We start from the raw sequence: 21,364 nt of genomic DNA on the forward strand, positions 1-21,364 counted from the left end.
TCTGTATGATTGTGTGTAAGTTTGTATGAACATTTCTGTTTTCTTATGTGTAGCTACAAACTGTAAATGTGTCTCTGCATGCATAATGGGCATACAGTGGGGAAAAACGTATTTAGTCAGCCACCAATTGTGCAAGTTCTCCCACTTAAAAAGATGAGAGAGGCCTGTAATTTTCATCATAGGTACACGTCAACTATGACAGACAAAATGAGAAATAAAATCCAGAAAATCACATTGTAGGATTTTATATGAATTTATTTGCAAATTATGGTGGAAAATAAGTATTTGGTCAATAACAAAAGTTTTTCAATACTTTGTTATATACCCTTTGTTGGCAATGACACAGGTCAAATGTTTTCTGTAAGTCTTCACAAGGTTTTCACACACTGTTGCTGGTATTTTGGCCCATTCCTCCATGCAGATCTCCTCTAGAGCAGTGATGTTTTGGGGCTGTCGCTGGGCAACACGGACTTTCAACTCCCTCCAAAGATTTTCTATGGGGTTGAGATCTGGAGACTGGCTAGGCCACTCCAGGACCTTGAAATGCTTCTTACGAAGCCACTCCTTCGTTGCCCGGGCGGTGTGTTTGGGATCATTGTCATGCTGAAAGACCCAGCCACGTTTCATCTTCAATGCCCTTGCTGATGGAAGGAGGTTTTCACTCAAAATCTCACGATACATGGCCCCATTCATTCTTTCCTTTACACGGATCAGTCGTCCTGGTCCCTTTGCAGAAAAACAGCCCCAAAGCATGATGTTTCCACCCCCATGCTTCACAGTAGGTATGGTGTTCTTTGGATGCAACTCAGCATTCTTTGTCCTCCAAACACGACGAGTTGAGTTTTTACCAAAAAGTTATATTTTGGTTTCATCTGACATTCTCCCAATCCTCTTCTGGATCATCCAAATGCACTCTAGCAAACTTCAGACGGGCCTGGACATGTACTGGCTTAAGCAGGGGGACACGTCTGGCACTGCAGGATTTGAGTCCCTGGCGGCGTAGTGTGTTACTGATGGTAGGCTTTGTTACTTTGGTCCCAGCTCTCTGCAGGTCATTCACTAGGTCCCCCCGTGTGGTTCTGGGATTTTAGCTCACCGTTTTTGTGATCATTTTGACCCCACGGGGTGAGATCTTGCGTGGAGCCCCAGATCGAGGGAGATTATCAGTGGTCTTGTATGTCTTCCATTTCCTAATAATTGCTCCCACAGTTGATTTCTTCAAACCAAGCTGCTTACCTATTGCAGATTCAGTCTTCCCAGCCTGGTGCAGGTCTACAATTTTGTTTCTGGTGTCCTTTGACAGCTCTTTGGTCTTGGCCATAGTGGAGTTTGGAGTGTGACTGTTTGAGGTTGTGGACAGGTGTCTTTTATACTGATAACAAGTTCAAACAGGTGCCATTAATACAGGTAACGAGTGGAGGACAGAGGAGCCTCTTAAAGAAGAAGTTACAGGTCTGTGAGAGCCAGAAATCTTGCTTGTTTGTAGATGACCAAATACTTATTTTCCACCATAATTTGCAAATAAATTCATTAAAAATCCTTCAATGTGATTTTCTGGATTTTTTTTTCTCAATTTGTCTGTCATAGTTGACGTGTACCTATGATGAAAATTACAGGCCTCTCTCATCTTTTTAAGTGGGAGAACTTGCACAATTGGTGGCTGACTAAATACTTTTTTTCCCCACTGTATGTCTGTTTGTGTCTGGACTTACGTACAGCCTGCCGGCTCTCAGCGAAGCCCTTGCGTAGAAAGATACAGGCAGGCCCCAGTATGTTGTGCATGTTGCCTCCGTTCTGAGCCATAGCCACTAGTGGCTCAAGATAGGCACCCCCAGTCCCCTCCTCACAGGACTGCACTGCTCTGTAGTTCTTCTTCTGGTCCTGGGGTCACAGATATCCATGGTGTGGGGCCATGAGATAGAGGCGCAAGGGCAGAGACATGGATACAGACTGTGACTCAGCTTGTGGATGGACAACATGGAGTCAGTCAACAACAAGGGGCTAGCTGGTATGAGGGTGGGTGGATGGAAGTGGAGGTGGTGGTGGAGAGGCTGAGAACATGTCTGTTAGTCCCTGTGAGTAAGGTCAGAGGTCAGGATAGTAATGGGGCTAGTCAAGGTGTCAGTCATGTGGAAGGAACACAGTCAGGGGTTGGGTTCAGTGAACGGGGCAATGAATGCCACCCATCCATCCATCCATCCATCCCAAAGATGCTCTCCATACAGCTGAGGACACTTATTTGACTCAGCACACTGCTAGGGTTAGATAATCAAAGAGACACAACAGCTAACTAAGACAATCAGCCCAATCCAAGAGAAGGCACGCAGGAAGACCCAAACAAATATCTGCAAGCCATTCTGCTTTTGACATAGGCACAGTGTAATAGTGGTAGAATGATCACTGTGCAAGGTACCCAGACAATGGTCACACTAATTATTGGTTAAAAATGTAGGGTTGTCAATACATAATTTTGTCTAAACACACAGTCCAGTTATCCTTTAAATACAGGGTTTTATTCATGACAGAAAAGCCACACGCATATAAAAGAGACAGATGGCTTTGTGCTCATTCCAATTAGCCTTTGTCCCAATGATGGAAAGAATGAAATCCATCCAGCCATTACATTATAATGACTAATTAGTCTGTGGACCCGGGGGCAGTGACAGGCCACACAATGCACAGACCCAATTACAGACAGAGCCACAGGTTAATTAAATAGGAAGGGAACATCGGCCACTATTAGAAACCTTTAAAAGTAAAAAATAAGGGCCAACCTTTCTGTAGTGTAATGACAGACAAACAGGAAAGTGGCATCAGTGGACAGAGAGGAGCTGTGGTAAGAGACTGGAATGCTGTCTGGCTTATGACAGAAAGTGTCACTATACATGGAACACTGAGCAGTCAACTTAAAGTGGAACTGACTGCATTGTTGGCAGAACAGATGGATGCAGTTCAATGTATGATTAATATAATTCACCAATACATTTCTTGGTAGTCCAAAAAATATTGCTATCAGGTTGGTACATTGTTTGCTGCCTCCATTCGGGATGCACTGTTTCAGTTTCAATGACTCAATATTTTGATAAAAACTGACAAATGTAACGAAGGCTGGGAATGTCAATACAATCAGACTAGCAAGGGCAATGATCACAAGTCAGACATAACGTGGCTAACAGGCTAGCTTATCTATTTATGTAGCAAGCTAAAAACACGGAGCCTAACGTTAGCTAGATAGCTAGCTAGCTAGCTGCTAGGAGGATGTCATGTCATGTCATTGGAGGAGTGGGTAACTGACTGACTTTTTCCCCTCATATCATTTTTCGGTGGCTATTCACAGCTAGAGATGCAGGTGTCATTTGGTTAGCTAGCACGAACTTGAACAACTGTTATCCAGTTAGCATATCTCTTGCGTTCGCAAATTCAATCTGGCTATCTACTCCGATTTCATAGCCCTCTCGTCTGAGTGCCAGAGCCCAGAATAACTGATGAATTTACGAACGCGCAACACCAGCTGAATATGATCGGTATCAGTAAACATAGGCAAAAAAAGTAATAGTTAGTCACGAACACTCTAGATAACATGTAAACAGCCTAACCAACTCTGCTAGGGCGAGTAAAATGGTCAGAGTGAGGTGTTCTCTCATTTGTGTCTGTAAGTAGCTAGCTAGCAAGCTAGCCAACTTCAGCCAGTTAGCTTGGGTACTTGGTTGTGACAAGCATGCATTGGCAGACATGCTGCAGAAGGACGAGTAGGCTACAATTCCCCATCGTTTGTCAGTGCAATTTTGACGGCCATCTAGCTGAAAAGGTTTGAGAGGGTTTATCTAATGTTCCTTCATTAGATTTTAGCTGATCTTGCTCTGGCTAGCATTAGTTGTGGTTGTTGTTGTTGTTGTTGTTGTGCGTAACTGAGGGAGAGCGAGCCTACCTTTTCATGTTGTTTGATCAATAGGACTGTAAAGTTCCCAAATGTAAGAGGACTCCCGTGGTATTTAGATATTTGCAGAAATCCATTCAGGTGTATTTTGTGACATTTGGTGAATGCGTTCTAATGATCTAAAGTTGTGATGTTTTTACTGCCTGTAAACACACACTCCAGTTCAAAGTGAATGATGGCAGGCCTGTGTGGCAAATGGCTTGCTTGCAGTATGAATAATAATAATAATAATAATAATAATAATAATAATAATAATAATAATGTAAATGACATTTTTTAAATAAAGGTCTACTGTAGCTCTGATTGACTATGGCGCACTGGTCTACGTAGACTCCGGTCCTGGACAAGACAGATGTTTTTATTAGGTTTTATTTCCTGCAGTGTCTATTAATTGTCCAAATACACGGCCGCTTTCCCACTCATTTGTGAAAATTCTATGGCAATATAGAGTGGGAAAGCGGTGTACGTAATTCCCAAACATCCTAAGAATGTATGAAAATGTGAAAATGACCATATCTAAGGGGTCGCTTGTCAGAAAATGTAAAAAAAAATAAAAGTGTAATATTCTTCCTGGGGTGTATATGAACAGATTGTAATGTTTTCATGTCGCTAAAATGCTGTCAGTTCCACTAAGGACAAATGTGAAAAGAGATATATCTATATGACATGCCTCTGTTTCCCTACATTGTTTGTTTTCCCCCAAAATAGCCTTTCTCTTCAGCTAGAGAGCTCTCTATGGGAGAATCTCAATTGCATTCTCCTCACGTCCTCTCTCCTCGACCTCCTTCTCAAAAACCATTGGAAGGGAAGGTCAGAGAGGAGGAACCTCTGGCTTTCTCATCCAACGGGTTTTGAGAATGAGGCGAGGAGGCGAGGAGGCAAGGAGAGAGGAGAGAGGACACGAGGAGTATGCAATTGAGATTCTCCCCCTCTATCCCTGCACACTTTCCTTCCTTCCTTCCCTCCCTCCCTTGGTGGGATTTTAATTAGCATACAGAGTCCCACTGTTAAGAGAAAGGACAGGGGCGACTGAGAGATAGCATAACCCCTCCCCCCCCCCACACACACACACTGCATTTGACCTCCAATGTGCATGACCTTCACACTCCATCTGTTACAGTGGCATTTCCAGTGCCAGCCCCTGCCCTGCTACAGTGCACCACACCACATTGCCCACTGGGTAATCTCAGCAAGTGATGCACGAAGCGGTGCTGATTATCTGAAGGTCCAGTGTGTCACCAAAATCACTACTAATGTGAAGACATATACTACGGGCAGATACTGTAAAAATCCTTTCAAGATAAGTCCAATATATCCATCCTGTAGTCCATTTATAGAACAATGAACATCAACTGGTTGGAAACACAACCTGCGTAGTGCGAACACAAGGCGTCTGTTAAGATCAGGTAAAGAGCCATCATGCTCCTGCAGGCAGGGTTCAAGACTATAGCGCCACCTGTTGGTTTGTCTGCGCCACTGAATCCCCTCTGAAGAGGTGAAGTGGTGATGCTTTGACTTGTGTGGTTGATCGTGACATGAGCCTGCTCATTGACACCACTCATCCCAGCTAGTGGGTTCAAGAACAACACTTGACACTGTCTACTACACTGTTATATTTACATCTATGACAAATAAATATGTATAAACAGTCACAATATAGTCCTAATGTGTGGTAAAGTGCATATAGTCCATGTAAAACTATACTGTTGTCGTCCAGTCCACAAAATATTTCAAGCTTCACAGTCAGTATTCTACACTGGTCAGCGGACTATTTTAGTCCCTGAGGTTCAGTGGGGTGGATGAGACAATAGCATGAGACACTAGGTTGTCCTGTCTCCTCTAATATTCACAACTAGACCAGAAGACTGACAGAGATGCCCCACAGTCAATAAAAAAAAGGTCCATGTCCAGTGTGGTCCAATAGCCTCCAGTCAAGTTAAGGACAGATAGTGAGACAGACGTGCACTACAGACAGGCAGGGGTTCAGGTGGTCCACAGCCAGAACACAGTACACAAAACCTTACCTTCTTGGAGAAGTGAGATTTGACTGAGTTCCCCATGGTTAAGTCCCTCTCGGTGTGTGTTGTGTCTCTAACCGTGTCTGTGTGGTGTGTGTGCATGTGCATGGGTTTCTATGCATGCATGGGATAAAGAGAAAGGGGTTAAAGGAAAGGGGGTTGAGTGGGTCACAAACTAAGACAAGAGGGAATTTAGGGAGAGAGAGAGACACACACAGAGAGAGAAAAAGCGGGAGAGTGAGGTTGCACAAGATCCACAGAAGACCTGGAGGGAAAGACACTGGGAGTCACGGTGAGAGAGGTAGAGCGGGAAGAGGGGAGGTAAACTGAAAGAAATACAACAAAGAATGAAAGATCAGAGAGACAAATGCATGAGAGGGAGAGGAGGCAGGCATGCGTGTCTTAGTGAGATGCAAGCGCTCAAAGCAGAAAATGCAAGATTGCTTATTCATTAGCGTACCATCCTCTCTCTCCCTCAACCTCTCTCTCTTTTTCTCCCTCCCTCTCTCGTCTCTCTCCCTCACTCTGTTGCACAGTTTCAAACCATCTCTGCAAAGAGAGAGAGTGACAAAGAAGCTTGTTCGGACAAGCATATTACCTTCCCCCGAGCAAGACACTGGAGACACTAATCCAAACACACACGTGCGCATACACTCGATTAAACACACACACGGATGTGGGGCTGTGGAGCTAAAAATATAACACAAACTCTCTCTTCCCCCTCTCTTTTTCCCTCCCTCTTTCCCCTATTTCCCATCTCTCTCCCCCCTCTCTCTCCCCCCTCTCTCTCCCCTCCTCTTTCTCTCCCCCTCTCTCTTACACACACATGCACACACACACAGAAGAGTACATTCATCACAAAGTAATTTTAAGCTAGAAGGGACAGTATTGAGATCAAAGCCAAAGCTCAAAAAAATATACAAGAATTGAACATAAAAGGTATGTGGATAATGGACCACAAATACACACACACACTTACACATACATGCATACATGTACAACACACACCACAAATCACTGCATACTTGCTATATATTTACAGGGGTCTGAGCATTTAGGCAGTAAGCACCACATGTATCCTGATAGCGATCCCTGCAATCACCTGCAGTGGCTGCCACTGGTCAATCATTTCCGGTAGTTACACACACCAAGGTCCTTTCTCTCATCTGTCCTCTACCTCTTTTATTCATGTATTCCCTGTCTGCCTCTCTGTTCTACTCCTGATGATTCATCCATCCTCTCACCGGAGGCTCATTGTGAACATCAGAACACATCAGAAATCAGACACAGGAGCCGTTGGCTCTCATAATGTCAGCCCAGTGTGTGCACAGCACAACACACACACACACACACCTGTTTATGTGCCAATTCACAATAATGCTCACTGTGTTCACACACCTCCTGATATACACTCATCCATACAAACATCCCTCTATATGTTCCTTTCATAACAAGTCACAGTCAGCACACAAAGTAAAGCATGCATTAGTATTTCCATACACACATTCACACACATGCAGACACGCATAGTTTGCCACGGGAGAGACATGCCGCTAATTCCATGAGGAAATGTTATGTTAATAATTGCTTTTGCAGTTTAATTAAGATTTGAGGTCAAAAATAATCCCATTTGATCCAGTGCCATCTAGTGAGCTAAATGAGCTGGGAGAGGAGGGAGAGGAGACTGGACTGGGAAGGCTGGTAGCATCATCTCTCGTGATTCTGCCATGGCATGTCTTTTTTCTCATTCCATGTATGTACTGTACTATGTGAGTGTGGGCTCATTCTGTATCCTCCATATGATGATGAAGATAGCTGTCTTACAGTCCATTTTTAGTGCCTATAATTATTACCGTATTATAATGCTACCTTGCCTTACATCAATATTCACATTTGAGATACAGACGTTCTTCTGAGAAATTACATGAATAATGTACTTTATACCTTGTATTTTAGTTTCCTCTGGGGTAGATATTGAAGAATGGATAACCCTTATGTCTGTATCCTTATAGAGTAGAGCAGAGCCTGAGAAACAAGTTGATTTGGGATGATGACCTTGTAGCATCTGTATGTGAAAATCACCCAAGGAGGATTCAGTATGTGACCTGTAAACACCTCAGGTAGAGAGAGACAATGGTAACCTTCATGGTGACGACACAACAGGTTAACCCCTGAGTTGAAATAACAGCCTTTTTGATTAAAGTCTGAAAAATTGATTAGGTTGAATAGGTTGTTATTTTTATGGCAATGAAAGTGTAATCTTTCATTTGAAACTAATTTATTCCATGATAGGAATAGTTAAGTGAGAAGCTCATGAAAAGATTTCTCCCTTTTTTAAAGGAGAATGGAGGGGGAGTAGTTTGATGTCAATATTTCAAATAGCATAGCACATAGTATTTTATACAACCTTGGCCAATATTACACTTCTCTTGTTCTGCCTCTCGCCTGCTCTAACCTCTGTGTCCCCTTTCACTCTCTCTCCTTTCCCTGTCTCCCTGTCTCTCCGTCTCCCTGTCTCTCTGTCTCCGTGTCTCCCTCTCTCCCTGTCTCTCTGTCTCCATGTCTCTCTGTCTCCCTGTCTCTCTGTTACCCTGTCTCTCCCTGTCTCCCTGTCTCTCTGTCTCCCTGTCTCCCTGTCTCTCTGTCTCCCTGTCTCCCTCTCTCTCTCCCTGTCTCTCTGTCTCTCTTTCTCCCCGTCTCTCTCACTCCCTGTTTCTCTGTCTCCCTGTCTCTTTGTCTCCCTCTCTCCCTGTTTGTCTGTCTCCCTGTCTCTCTGTCTCCCTGTCTCTCTCTCCCCTTATCTCCCTGTCTCCCTGTCTCCCTGTCTCTCTGTCTCTCTGTCTCTCTGTCTCCCTGTCTCCCTGTCTCCCTGTCTCTCTGTCTCCCTGTCTCCCTGTCTCTCCGTCTCCCTGTCTCTCTGTCTCCCTGTCTCTCTGTTTCCCTGTCTCTCTGTCTCCCTGTCTCTCTCTATTCATGTCTCCCTGTCTTCCTGTCTCTCTGCCTCCCAGTCTCCCTGTCTCTCTGTCTCCCTGTCTCCCTGTCTCTCCGTCTCCCTGTCTCTCTCTCCCTGTATCTCTGTCTCCCTGTCTCCCTGTCTCCCTGTCTCTCTGTCTCTCTGTCTTCATGTCTCCCTGTCTCCCTGTCTTTCGGTCCTTCTGTCTCCCTGTCTCTCCGTCTCCCTGTCTCTCTGTCTCCCTGTCTCTCTGTCTTCGTGTCTCCCTGTCTCCCTGTCTTTCTGTCCTTCTGTCTCCCTGTCTCTCCGTCTCCCTGTCTCTCTATCTCCCTGTCTCTCTGTCGATCTGTCTCTCTCTATCTCCTTGTTTGTCTGTCTCCCTGTCTCTCAGTCTCTCGGTCTCCCCATGTCTCTGCTCCCTGTCACCCTGTCACCCTGTCTCTCTGTCTCCCTGTCTCTCTCTCTCCCTGTCTCCCTGTCTCCCTGTCTCATTTGTCTCCCTGTCTCTCTGTCTCCCTGTCTCTCTGTCTCCCTGTCTCTCTCTCCGTCTCCCTGTCTTCCTGTCTCTCTGTCTCTCTCTCTCCCTGTCTCCCTGTCTCTTTTTCTCTCTTTCTCTCTCTCCCTGTCTCCCTGTCATCCTGTCTCCCTGTCTCCCTGTCTCTCTGACTCCCTGTCTCTCTGTCTCCCTTTCTCTCTATCTCCCTGTCTCTCTCTCTTCCTGTCTCCCTGTCCACCCGTCTCCCTGTCTCCCTGTCTCTCTGTCTCCCTCTCTATCTCCCTGTCTCCCTGTCTCTCTGTCTCCCTCTCTCTCTCTCTCCCTGTCTCCCTGTCTCCCTGTCTCTCTGTCACTCTGTCTCCCTGTCTCCCTGTCTCTCTGTCTCCATGTCTCTCTGTCTCCCTGTCTCTCTGTTACCCTGTCTCTCTCTCTTCCTGTCTCCCTGTCTCTCTGTCTCTCTGTCTCCCTGTCTCTCTGTCTCCCTGTCTCCCTCTCTCTCTCCCTGTCTCTCTGGCTCTCTTTCTCCCCGTCTCTCTCACTCCCTGTTTCTCTGTCTCCCTGTCTCTTTGTCTCCCTCTCTCCCTGTTTGTCTGTCTCCCTGTCTCTCTGTCTCCCTGTCTCTCTCCCCTTGTCTCCCTGTCTCCCTGTCTCCCTGTCTCTCTGTCTCTCTGTCTCTCTGTCTCCCTGTCTCCCTGTCTCTCCGTCTCCCTGTCTCTCTGTCTCCCTGTCTCTCTGTTTCCCTGTCTCTCTGTCTCCCTGTCTCTCTTTATTCATGTCTCCGTGTCTCTCTGTCTCTCTGCCTCCCTGTCTCCATGTCTCTCTGGCTCCCTGTCTCTCTGTCTCTCCGTCTCCCTGTCACTCTGTCTCCCTGTCTCTCTGTCTCCCTGTCTCTCTGTCTCCCTTTCTCTCTTTCTCCCTGTCTCTCTCTCTTCCTGTCTCCCTGTCCACCCGTCTCCCTGTCTCTCTGTCTCGCTGTCTCCCTCTCTATCTCCCTATCTCCCTGTCTCTCTGGCTCCTTGTCTCTCTCTCTCCATGTCTCGCTGTCTCCCTGTCTCCCTGTCACTCTGTCTCCCTGTCTCTCTGTCTCCCTGTCTCCCTGTCTCTCTCTCTTCCTATCTCCCTGTTTCTCTGTCTCCCTGTCTCTCTGTCTCCCTGTCTCTCTGTTACCCTGTCTCTCTCTCTTCCTGTCTCCCTGTCTCCCTGTATCTCTGTCTCCCTGTCTCCCTGTCTCTCTATCTCCCTGTCTCCCTGTCCTCTCTCTCTCTCTCTCTCTCTCTCTCTCTCTCTCTCTCTCGCTCTCCCTGTCTCTCTGTCTCCTTGTCTCTCTCTCTCCCTGTCTCCCTGTCTCCCTGTCTCCCTGTCTCTCTGTCACTCTGTCTCCCTGTCTCTCTGTCTCCCTGTCTCTCTGTCTCCCTTTCTCTCTATCTCCCTGTCTATCTCTCTTCCTGTCTCCCTGTCCACCCGTCTCCCTCTCTCCCTGTCTCTCAGTCTCTCTTTCTCCCTGTCTCTCTCACTCCCTGTTTCTCTGTCTCCCTGTCTCTTTGTCTCCCTCTCTCCCTGTTTGTCTGTCTCCCTGTCTCTCTGTCTCCCTGTCTCTCTCTCCCCTTGTCTCCCTATCTCCCTGTCTCCCTGTCTCCCTGTCTCTCTGTCTCTCTGTCTCCCTGTCTCCCTGTCTCTCTGTCTCCCTGTCTCCCTGTCTCTCCGTCTCCCTGTCTCCCTGTCTCCCTGTCTCTCAGTTTCCCTCTCTCTCTGTCTCCCTGTCTCTCTTTATTCATGTCTCCGTGTCTCCCTGTCTCTCTGCCTCCCTGTCTCCATGTCTCTCTGGCTCCCTGTCTCTCTGTCTCTCCGTCTCCTTGTCTCTCTGTCTCCCTGTCTCTCTGTCTCCCTTTCTCTCTGTCTCCCTGTCTCTCTCTCTATCCTCTCTCCCTGTCCACCCGTCTCCCTGTCTCCCTGTCTCGCTGTCTCCCTCTCTATCTCCCTGTCTCCCTGTCTCTCTGTCTCCTTGTCTCTCTCTCTCCCTGTCTCGCTGTCTCCCTGTCTCCCTGTCACTCTTTCTCCCTGTTTCTCTGTCTCCCTGTCTCTCTGTCTCCCTGTCTCTCTGTTACCCTGTCTCTCTCTCTTCCTGTCTCCCTGTCTCCCTGTATCCCTCTCTCCCTGCCTCCCTGTCTCTCTATCTCCCTGTCTCCCTCTCTCTCTCTCTCTCTTCCTGTCTCCCTGTCTCCCTGTCTCTCTGTCTCCCTGTCTCCCTGTCTCCCTCTCTCTCTCTCCCTGTCTCTCTGTCTCTCTTTCTCCCTGTCTCTCTCACTCCCTGTTTCTCTGTCTCCCTGTCTCTTTGTCTCCCTCTCTCCCTGTTTGTCTGTCTCCCTGTCTCTCTGTCTCCCTGTCTCTCTCTCCCCTTGTCTCCCTGTCTCCCTGTCTCTCTGTCTCTCTGTCCCCCTGTCTCCCTGTCTCTCTGTCTCCCTGTCTCCCTGTCTCTCCGTCTCCCTGTCTCTCTGTCTCGCTGTCTCTCTGTTTCCCAATCTCTCTGTCTCCCTGTCTCTCTTTATTCATGTCTCAGTGTCTCCCTGTCTCTCTGCCTCCCTGTCTCCATGTCTCTCTGGCTCCCTGTCTCTCTGTCTCTCCGTCTCCTTGTCTCTCTGTCTCCCTGTCTTTCTGTCTCCCTGTCTCTCTGTCTCCCTGTCTCTCTCTCTTCCTGTCTCCCTGTCCACCCGTCTCCCTATCTCCCTGTCTCGCTGTCTCCCTCTCTATCTCCCTGTCTCCCTGTCTCTCTGTCTCCTTGTCTCTCTCTCTCCCTGTCTCGCTGTCTCCCTGTCTCCCTGTCACTCTGTCTCCCTGTCTCTCTGTCTCCCTGTCTCTCTGTCTCCATGTCTCTCTCTCTTCCTATCTCCCTGTTTCTCTGTCTCCCTGTCTCTCTGTCTCCCTGTCTCTCTGTTACCCTGTCTCTCTCTCTTCCTGTCTCCCTGTATCTCTGTCTCCCTGTCTCCCTGTCTCTCTATCTCCCTGTCTCCCTGTCTCTCTCTCTCTCTCTCTCTCTCTCTCTCTCTCTCTCTCTCTCTCTCTCTCTCTCTCTCTCTCTCTCTCTCTCTCTCCCTGTCTCTCTGTCTCCTTGTCTCTCTCTCTCCCTGTCTCCCTGTCTCCCTGTCTCTCTGTCACTCTCTCTCCCTGTCTCTCTATCTCCCTGTCTCTCTGTCTCCCTGTCTCTCTGTCTCCCTGTCTCTCTCTCTTCATATCTCCCTGTTTCTCTGTCTCCCTGTCTCTCTGTCTCCCTGTCTCTCTGTTACCCTGTCTCTCTCTCTTCCTGTCTCCCTGTCTCCCTGTATCTCTGTCTCCCTGTCTCCCTGTCTCTCTATCTCCCTGTCTCTATGTCTCCCTGTCTCTCTCACTCCCTGTCTCTCTGTCTACCTGTCTCTTTGTCTCCCTCTCTCCCTGTTTGTCTTTCTCCCTGTCTCTCTGTCTCTCTGTCTCTCTCTCCCCTTGTCTCCCTGTCTCTGTGTCTCTCTGTCTCCCTGTCTCCCTGTCTCTCTGTCTCCCTATCTCCCTGTCTCTCCGTCTCCCTGTCTCTCTCTCTTCCTGTCTCCCTGTCTCCCTGTCTCCCTGTATCTCTGTCTCCCTGTCTCCCTGTCTCTATGTCTCCCTGTCTCTCTCACTCCCTGTCTCTCTGTCTACCTGTCTCTTTGTCTCCCTCTCCCCCTGTTTGTCTGTCTCCCTGTCTCTCTGTCTCTCTCTCCCCTTGGCTCCCTGTCTCTGTGTCTCTCTGTCTCCCTGTCTCCCTGTCTCCCTGTCTCTCTGTCTCTCTGTCTCCCTGTCTCTCTTTATTCATGTCCCCGTGTCTCCCTGTCTCTCTGCCTCCCTGTCTCTCAGTCTCCCTGTCTCCGTGTCTCTCCGTCTCCCTGTCTCTCTGTCTCCCTGTCTCTCTCTCTCCCTGTCTCCCTGTATCTCTGTCTCTCTGTCTCCCTGTCCTCTGTCTCCCTGTCTTTCTGTCCTTCTGTCTCCCTGTCTCTCCGTCTCCCTGTCTCTCTGTCTCTCTGTCTCTCTGTCTCTCTGTCTCTCTCTCTCTCTGTCTCTCTGTCTCCCTGTTTCTCTGTCTCCCTGTCTCTCAGTCTCTCTGTCTCCCCATCTCTCTGTCTCTCTGTCTCCCTATCTCTCTGTCTCCCTATCTCTCTGTCTCTCCGCCTCCCTGTTTCTCTGTCTCCCTGTCTCTCTTTCTCTCTTTCTCCCTATCTCTCTGTCTCTCTGTCTCTTTGTCTACCTGTCTCTCTGTCTCTCTGTCTCTCTGTCTCTCTGTCTATCTGACTCCCTTTCTCTCTGTCTCACTGATTTCCTCTTTCAGTGGCTATGGACAGCCTCAGGTTACCATGAATATTCATCATTATCACTCACACACATAAACACACACGTGCACGCACATGCGCACAGACACACACGTCATTACACACAGTCTCTTGAATTTTACGGTCTAATCCTTCACATTTCAATGGGGATTTAACTGAATAGTGAAAAGGTCTACCTCCTTCACAACCATCCATTAGTGGTCTGTATAAATACCCATCTGTGGCTATAAATAGTATTTGGGCTATAAACATATTGAAGACAGAAATGACGGTTGATACGACAATACTTATACATGTATCATGGCAGTTTATCCACATCTCCTTTTCTCTTCCCTTTACCACCCAGTCCTTTCATTTTTCTCTCTCTTTTCCATCATCCATGCTCTCACTCTCTCCATTTTCTCTGCCCCCTCTTTCCTCTTTCCCTTTTAGACCTCATCAAGGTCAGTATGACCCTGGCAGGAGAGAGGGAGGGAGAGAGGGATGGGGAGGAAGACAGGGAATGATGGAGGAGGGTCAGAGAACTAATAAAAAAGGGAAAGGGGGGGGGTCCATAGAGTGAAAGAGGAAATTATTGAGTGATAGAGTGATAAGGGAAGGTAGGGAGGAGGGAGTGAGACCAACAGCAGCAAAAGGAAGCCTCAACTGTGCTTTTACCAGACAGGTTTCCTTGCATTGTCTCCAGAGCTGTCAGATGCTGTGTGACCAGGGAGCTGACGAGGAAAAATATAGTCCTGTGTTTTCCTTACATAACCTAGGTCTGTTAGCATGCCTGACTACCCACCTAGCTCAGATTCTTCCTCCTATTTATCAAATTCCTTCACTCTTTAAATCCCTGTCACCCCTGTGGCTGCTCATATGACACATGGAGGTTGGGTTTGCGAACTGTGGATTTGTTCATGTGTGATTGGCAGTATTATTACCCTAACACACACACATCATTAACACACACACAGTTTATTAATGCGTGTAATTTATCTCAAGCTGGGTAAACTGGATAAGGACCGACACAGCCTGTTATCAAATTAAGAGTTTTTTTCCAGAACGCTACAGCCACCAACTTTTCACATTTGTGTTTTTTCATCAGAAATGATTGCTTATGGGTACTTTCATGTGTGTGTAAAATATGACTGTTCTCAGATTTTGTATTCATAGAATTTTAGATGTGTATGGAAATGTTAATTTTTTTGCAAAACACTATACTGTATATAAATTGTTTCGCTGGAATGGAATGTTCGTATCCAGTCAAGTTCTTCCACATCGATCTCGACAAACCATTTCTGTATGGACCTAGCTTTGTGCACAGGGGCATTGTCATGCTGAAACAGGAAAGGGCCTTCCCCAAACTGTTGCCACAAAGTTGGAAGCACAGAATTGTCTAGAATGGTATTGTATGCTGTAGTGTTAGGATTCACTGGAACCATGAAAAACAGCCCCAGACCATTATTCCTCCTCCACCAAACTTTACAGTTGGCACTATGCATTGGGACAGGTAGCGTTCTCCTGGCATCCGCCAAACCCATATTCGTCCGTCGGACTGCCAGATGGTGAGGCATGAAGCATCACTCCAGAGAACGCGTTTCCACTGCTCCAGAGTCCAATGGCGGCAAGCTTTACACCACTCCAGCCGACGCTTGGCATAGCGCATGGTGATCTTAGGCTTGTGTGCGGCTGCTCGGCCATGGAAACCCATTTCATGAAGCTCCCGACGAACAGTTCTTGTGCTGACGTTGCTTCCAACGGGTGTGGCTAAAATAGCCGAATCCACTAATTTGAAGGGGTGTCCACATACTTTTGTATATATAGTGCACATGTCTGTCATTGAAGAACCCCATGCCATGATTAGATAGTGTGTGTGTTTTTTTTTACCAACATTTCTCTTTTCTTTCATTTGATTCAATTGCTACCATGCACCTGCAACAAAGATAGCGCAGATGATCCAATGCCTTTTAAATTTTGTACCAACATTTCTGAAAATGGATGTATAGCGTTTTGGAATGAAACTCTTTAAATACACCACTTTTAATACATTGAATAAGCTGTGTGTTTTAGGGTTGATAGTTATAGTTGATAATAATACAAATCTTTGACACACACTGAATCTTACAAACAGACACACACTCTCTGACTTATAGCACATACTGTGAGCAGCCACCTCCATCTGGTGGTGTCATCTGAGAGGTGATTTAGCATTGGTGAAAAACAATCATCCATTTACTTCACTTCCCAGACTTCCAAATAATATTTTTCTTTCCTCAGAAGTGGTAGCTTAAGGTCAAATAAAGTACTCAATACAACGGTGAAAGCTGTGAATAGACTGAAAAAAAAACGTTTTATCTAATAGTGGTTGAGAAACAAGGCAGAAGGTCACTGGTGATAATTCCAGGTGGGACGCAGACCCACTGCTGTTCTGTTCTTGACCAAGGTGCTGCTGTAACCAGGATTGGAAAATGTAGCCTAAATGCTATAATTAAGGTATGACTACATTGACATGTGCAGACTGCTAAGTACAACACAGGTTAATTGAAAATATGAAGTTGCCCATGAATTCCCTACGACCCACTGGGCATAGACATCAATTCAACGTCTATTCCACGTTTGTTCAACGTAGTTTCATTGAAATGACGTGGAAACAACGTTGATTCAACCAGTGTGTGCCCAGTGGGGAGTGTAATGATGAGTATGGAGAGTATAGTGTAATGATGTTGTTATTATTCATAACTGACCAAAATTAGTGTTGTTTTATTTATATCTGTGCAGAATTCATACGTCTAGACAGGGATATTGTATTTATATCAAGAGTTTCCTTTATTGATAGGAATCATTAATTATTAAACACTAATTATTCTCATGACCCCTTCGCACAATGCCCCCTCCTCATCCCTTTCCTCATAACGCCCCCCTCCTCATCCCTTTCCTCATAACGCCCCCCTCCTCATCCCTTTCCTCATAACGCCCCCTCCTCATCCCTTTCCCCATAATGCCCCCCTCCTCATCCCTTTCCTCATAATGCCCCCCTCCTCATCTCTTTCCTCATAATGTCCCCCTCCTCAACCCTTTCCTCATAACACCCCCTCCTCATCCCTTTCCTCATAATGCCCCCCTCCTCATCCCTTTCCTCATAACGCCCCCTCCTCATCCCTTTCCTCATAACGCCCCCCTCCTCATCCCTTTCCTCATAATGTCCCCCTCCTCATCCCTTTCCTCATAACGCCCCCCTCCTCATCCCTTCCCTCATAATGCCCCCCTCCCCATCCCTTTCCTCATAATGTCCCCCTCCCCATCCCTTTCCTCATAACGCCCCCCTCCTCATCCCTTTCCTCATAACGCCCCCCTCCTCATCCCTTTCCTCATAATGCCCCCTCCTCATCCCTTTCCTCATAACGCCCCCTTCCTCATCCCTTTCCTCATAACACCCCCCTCCTCATCCCTTTCCTCATAATGCCCCCTCCTCATCCCTTTCCTCATAACACCCCCTCCTCATCCCTTTCCTCATAACGCCCCCCTCCTCATCCCTTTCCTCATAACGCCCCCCTCCTCATCCCTTTCCTCATAATGTCCCCCTCCTCATCCCTTTCCTCATTACGCCCCCCTCCTCATCCCTTTCCTCATAACGCCCCCCTCCTCATCCCTTTCCTCATAACGCCCCCTCCTCATCCCTTTCCTCATAACACCCCTTCCTCATCCCTTTCCTCACAACTCCCCCCTCCTCATCCCTTTCCTCATAACGCCCCCCTCCTCATCCCTTTCCTCATAACGCCCCACTCCTCATCCCTTTCCTCATAGCCCCTCTATTTCAGCAGTTCCTTCTGATGAAAATGAAAGTGAAAGTGTAGGCTCTGCCCTAATTTATGTGCTCTATCATCTCTGGGTCCGCATGGCAAATGGCCCAAGACAATGCCCAAGGACCAGTCAGCCCTTCCCCAGTCAAGGGGCCAAAATCTTTCTCTACAGTATCCAGAGGACGGACTATTGAATGTGTGATACAATAATACTATAGTATCCATGTTTGGTATCTATCAATAGAACTCTAAAGCTAGCTACAGTATATGGATGTATGATCTCTGTGGTTCCTTTAGGTTGTTCAGAGTAAACTCTGAAGACACTGTATGCAATTGACCTACTCAGCCCACCCCCTCAGGTCATCACACATAGATGTGACCCCCTTCCTAGAGGATGTTGGCTGGTTTGATCTGATTGGATATCTTTGTTTTACTACCTTTCGTTTGGTCTGTGGATTGGTCAACAATTGATTTTGAATACAAACAAGTCATATCTGGTATAAATGAAATGAATGTCTGTTGTTCTCTCTCTTATCTTTATCTTTTCTCATTTCCTAGGCTTCTATGCCTCTGGCCTCGTAGGCATCTCTTTGTTCATGCTTTGTCTTGTATGTTAACCTTAGAATCTATATGCCTAGAATTATGTTTTGTTAATAATGTCAGTAATACCTTGTAACTTAAGCTTTATGCCTTGTATGTGAATCCATTCAATGTACAAAGTTATTAAATAATACTTGAATTTTGCGTTCGCTTCTCATGACCATTCCTTGATCTTAGTCAGCTAAACGCCTAATGCTTGCTTGCATATTTTAATTATCTTTATGGAGTCAGATATACTTTTAATAGACTTTGTCCAGTAATTGCATAGTCTTATTACAGGTCGCATGTGAGGTACATATAATGTACACATATCAAATATTACCCCACTACAAAAGCATGGTATTATATGGATGCTTGAGAAAATATGTTTGCTTATGCAGGAATCCCTGCTTTAGTCACCAATTTGTAAACTGGCTTTGTCAGGTTAGCCAAAGGATTTGAATATTTTTACCACCACACAAAAGGCTGTTCTCCTCCACTCTCTCATAATCAGGTCTTGGGAGTGTTATATTTAGCTTCCACTGGCAGATAATAAGTTCTGTAGGGATTATATGCAGACCTTGCCATATCAAAATATTTATTTGAAGTATACTTGTGCCAGTGCCAATAAAAATATATGATAAGATAGATATGATATGACATGTAAATGTGAAAGGCAATGTCACCTAATAGATTATCACAACCAAAGATCCAAACACGCACATGCACCTTTGTGCACACACACACACACACACACACACACACACACACACACACACACACACACACACACACACACACACACACACACACACACACACACACACACACACACACACACACACACATACACACACACCTTTGTATCAGACAAACAGAACATCTTGCAATATCTACGGTCCTCTGTAGCTCAGCTGGTAGAGCACGGCGCTTGTAACGCTAAGGTAGTGGGTTCGATCCCCGGGACCACCCATACACAAAAAAAATTATGCACGCATGACTGTAAGTCGCTTTGGATAAAAGCGTCTGCTAAATGGCATATTATTATTATTATTATCTAGGCACCACCACACAACTCTCAGTTGCATTGAAACTTTGCTATTACTTAATTGGACACAAACATACTGCATATCCCGTTATAGATCTAATACTACTGAAAAAGTCTGAGAGCTTTCTAACAAGTCTCTGACTTACAGTAACTAGCATCAAGTGACAGTCACCTTGCATACTTTTTCTGCTCGAAAACTCCTCCAGCTGAGCAATTTCACAGCCAAGTGAGCGATAATTAGACAGATATTGTCATTAAAGGTCCTTCAATATTCCAATTTCAAAGCACAATGACTGGATAGAGTGATAGTGGGCTACTGCATGGTGTGTCACTGTGGAGCAGATTGAGATAGGCACTATAGAACACAGCAGTGCTGCATAGATTGGGGTTTGCTGCCTGGAACTCCTGTGACTGATTGAAGCTCTGGCCTGCTTTGAGTGAAGTTATTTCTGGCACACATTAATACATGGGGAACATGTTGTCTCCTTCTGAGCTTTCTATCTCCCTTAGCACTGAAACAAATATATCAGCGCCACAGGAAGAAAATAACAGAAAGCCTGCTAATTGAGAGCAACAGAGGCACAATAGGAATGGGGTTATTTGATGAGGACTTTGAGGAGGACCTTTGTATTAGTAGAGGGTAGAGGAGATGGGATGCAGGAATGAAAAGATGGAGAAGCACCCTTCTTTTACCATCCACCCTCACCTATCCATCTGCTGGTCTAGCATACATTATACATTTTACTTAAGCAAATTATTACAGTGTGATAGCTATTCAATCTCACATATAAAAAACAAAACTTGATGTGAGTGTGACTTACCACAAATACAGTGGCTTGTGAAAAGATTCACCCCCCTTGGCATTTTTCCTATTTTGTTGCCTTACAACCTGGAATGAAAATTGATTTTTTGGGGGGTTGTATCATTTGATTTACACAACATGCCTACCACTTTGAAGATGCAAGTCTCTTGGGGTATGTCTCTATTAGCTTGGCACATCTAGCCACTGGGATTTTTGCCCATTCTTCAAGGCAAACCTGCTCCAGCTCTTTCAAGTTGGATGGGTTCCGCTGGTGTACAGCAATCTTTAAGTCATACCACAGATTCTCAATTGGATTGAGGTCTGGGCTTTGACTAGGCCATTCCAAGACATTTAAATGTTTCCCCTTAAACCACTAGAGTGTTGCTTTAGTAGTATGCTTAGGGTCATTGTCCTGCTGGAAGGTGAACCTCCGTCCCAGTCTCAAATCTCTGGAAGACTGAAACAGGTTTCCCTCAAGAATTTCCCTGTATTTAGCGGCATCCATCATTCCTTCAATTCTGACCAGTTTCCCAGTCCCTGCCGATGAAAAACATCCCCACAGCATGATGCTGCCACCACCATGTTTCACTGTGGGGATGGTGTTCTCGGGGTGATGAGAGGTGTTGGGTTTGCGCCAGACATAGCGTTTTCTTTGATGGCCAAAAAGCTCAATTTTAGTCTCATCTGACCAGAGTAAAGCCCAGCTCTGTGGAGTGTACGGCTTAAAGTGGTCCTATGGACAGATACTCCAATCTCCACTGTGGAGCTTTGCAGCTCCTTCAGAGTTAACTTTGGTGTCTTTGTTGCCTCTCTGATGAATGCCCTCCTTGCCTGGTCCACTTCACCATTCCACTTCACCAATTTGGACTATTTTGTGTATGTCCATTACATGAAATCCAAATAAAATCCATTTAAATTACAGGTTGTAATGTAACAAAATAGGAAAAATGCCAAGGGGGATGAATACTTTTGCAAGGCACTGTAGCTGTGTGTGCGTGCCTGTGTGCGTATGTGTGTGTGTTCAGCACAGCTACAATTTCCACAGGATTGGAAAGTTGATCCACCTGCCATTGCTCAGGTGTCAGACATGATGAGAGTATCCTTATTCATATCGCCACCCCCTCCATCAAACTAATTAGCAGATACACAGATAAGTGAAATTTGGACTCAAAACGCATATACATTTTTTATATGGTCAGCTGGGATGAATGGGTGTCAGGTCACATTTGGCTTGGGTTCCTGCTCTACCTGTCCCTCACATTTGACCCAACCATATCAACCTGACACTGTGCAGCATTCAAATCAAATCAAATCAAATCAAATTTTATTGGCCACATGCGCCGAATACAACAGGTGTAGACATTACAGTGAAATGCTTACTTACAGCCCTTAACCAACAATGCATTTATTTTTTAATA

General features: G+C 46.1%; 1 protein-coding gene across 1 annotated transcript in view; it reads right to left on the reverse strand.

Annotated features, from left to right (window-relative positions):
* LOC311136358 (calcium-binding protein 1-like) overlaps window positions 1–21,364 on the reverse strand; it is a gene marked incomplete at both ends in the record, with an annotated part of 35,464 nt that overhangs the window by 4,628 nt on the left and 9,472 nt on the right. The window contains one exon of the mRNA XM_084170465.1: window positions 1,717–1,881. Coding sequence (XP_084026591.1) covers window positions 1,717–1,881 — 165 coding nt within the window. The remainder of the gene's footprint in view (window positions 1–1,716; window positions 1,882–21,364) is intronic.

Source organism: Coregonus lavaretus (assembly GCF_964263955.1).
Source record: "Coregonus lavaretus genome assembly, chromosome: 10".
NCBI lineage: Eukaryota > Metazoa > Chordata > Actinopteri > Salmoniformes > Salmonidae > Coregonus > Coregonus lavaretus.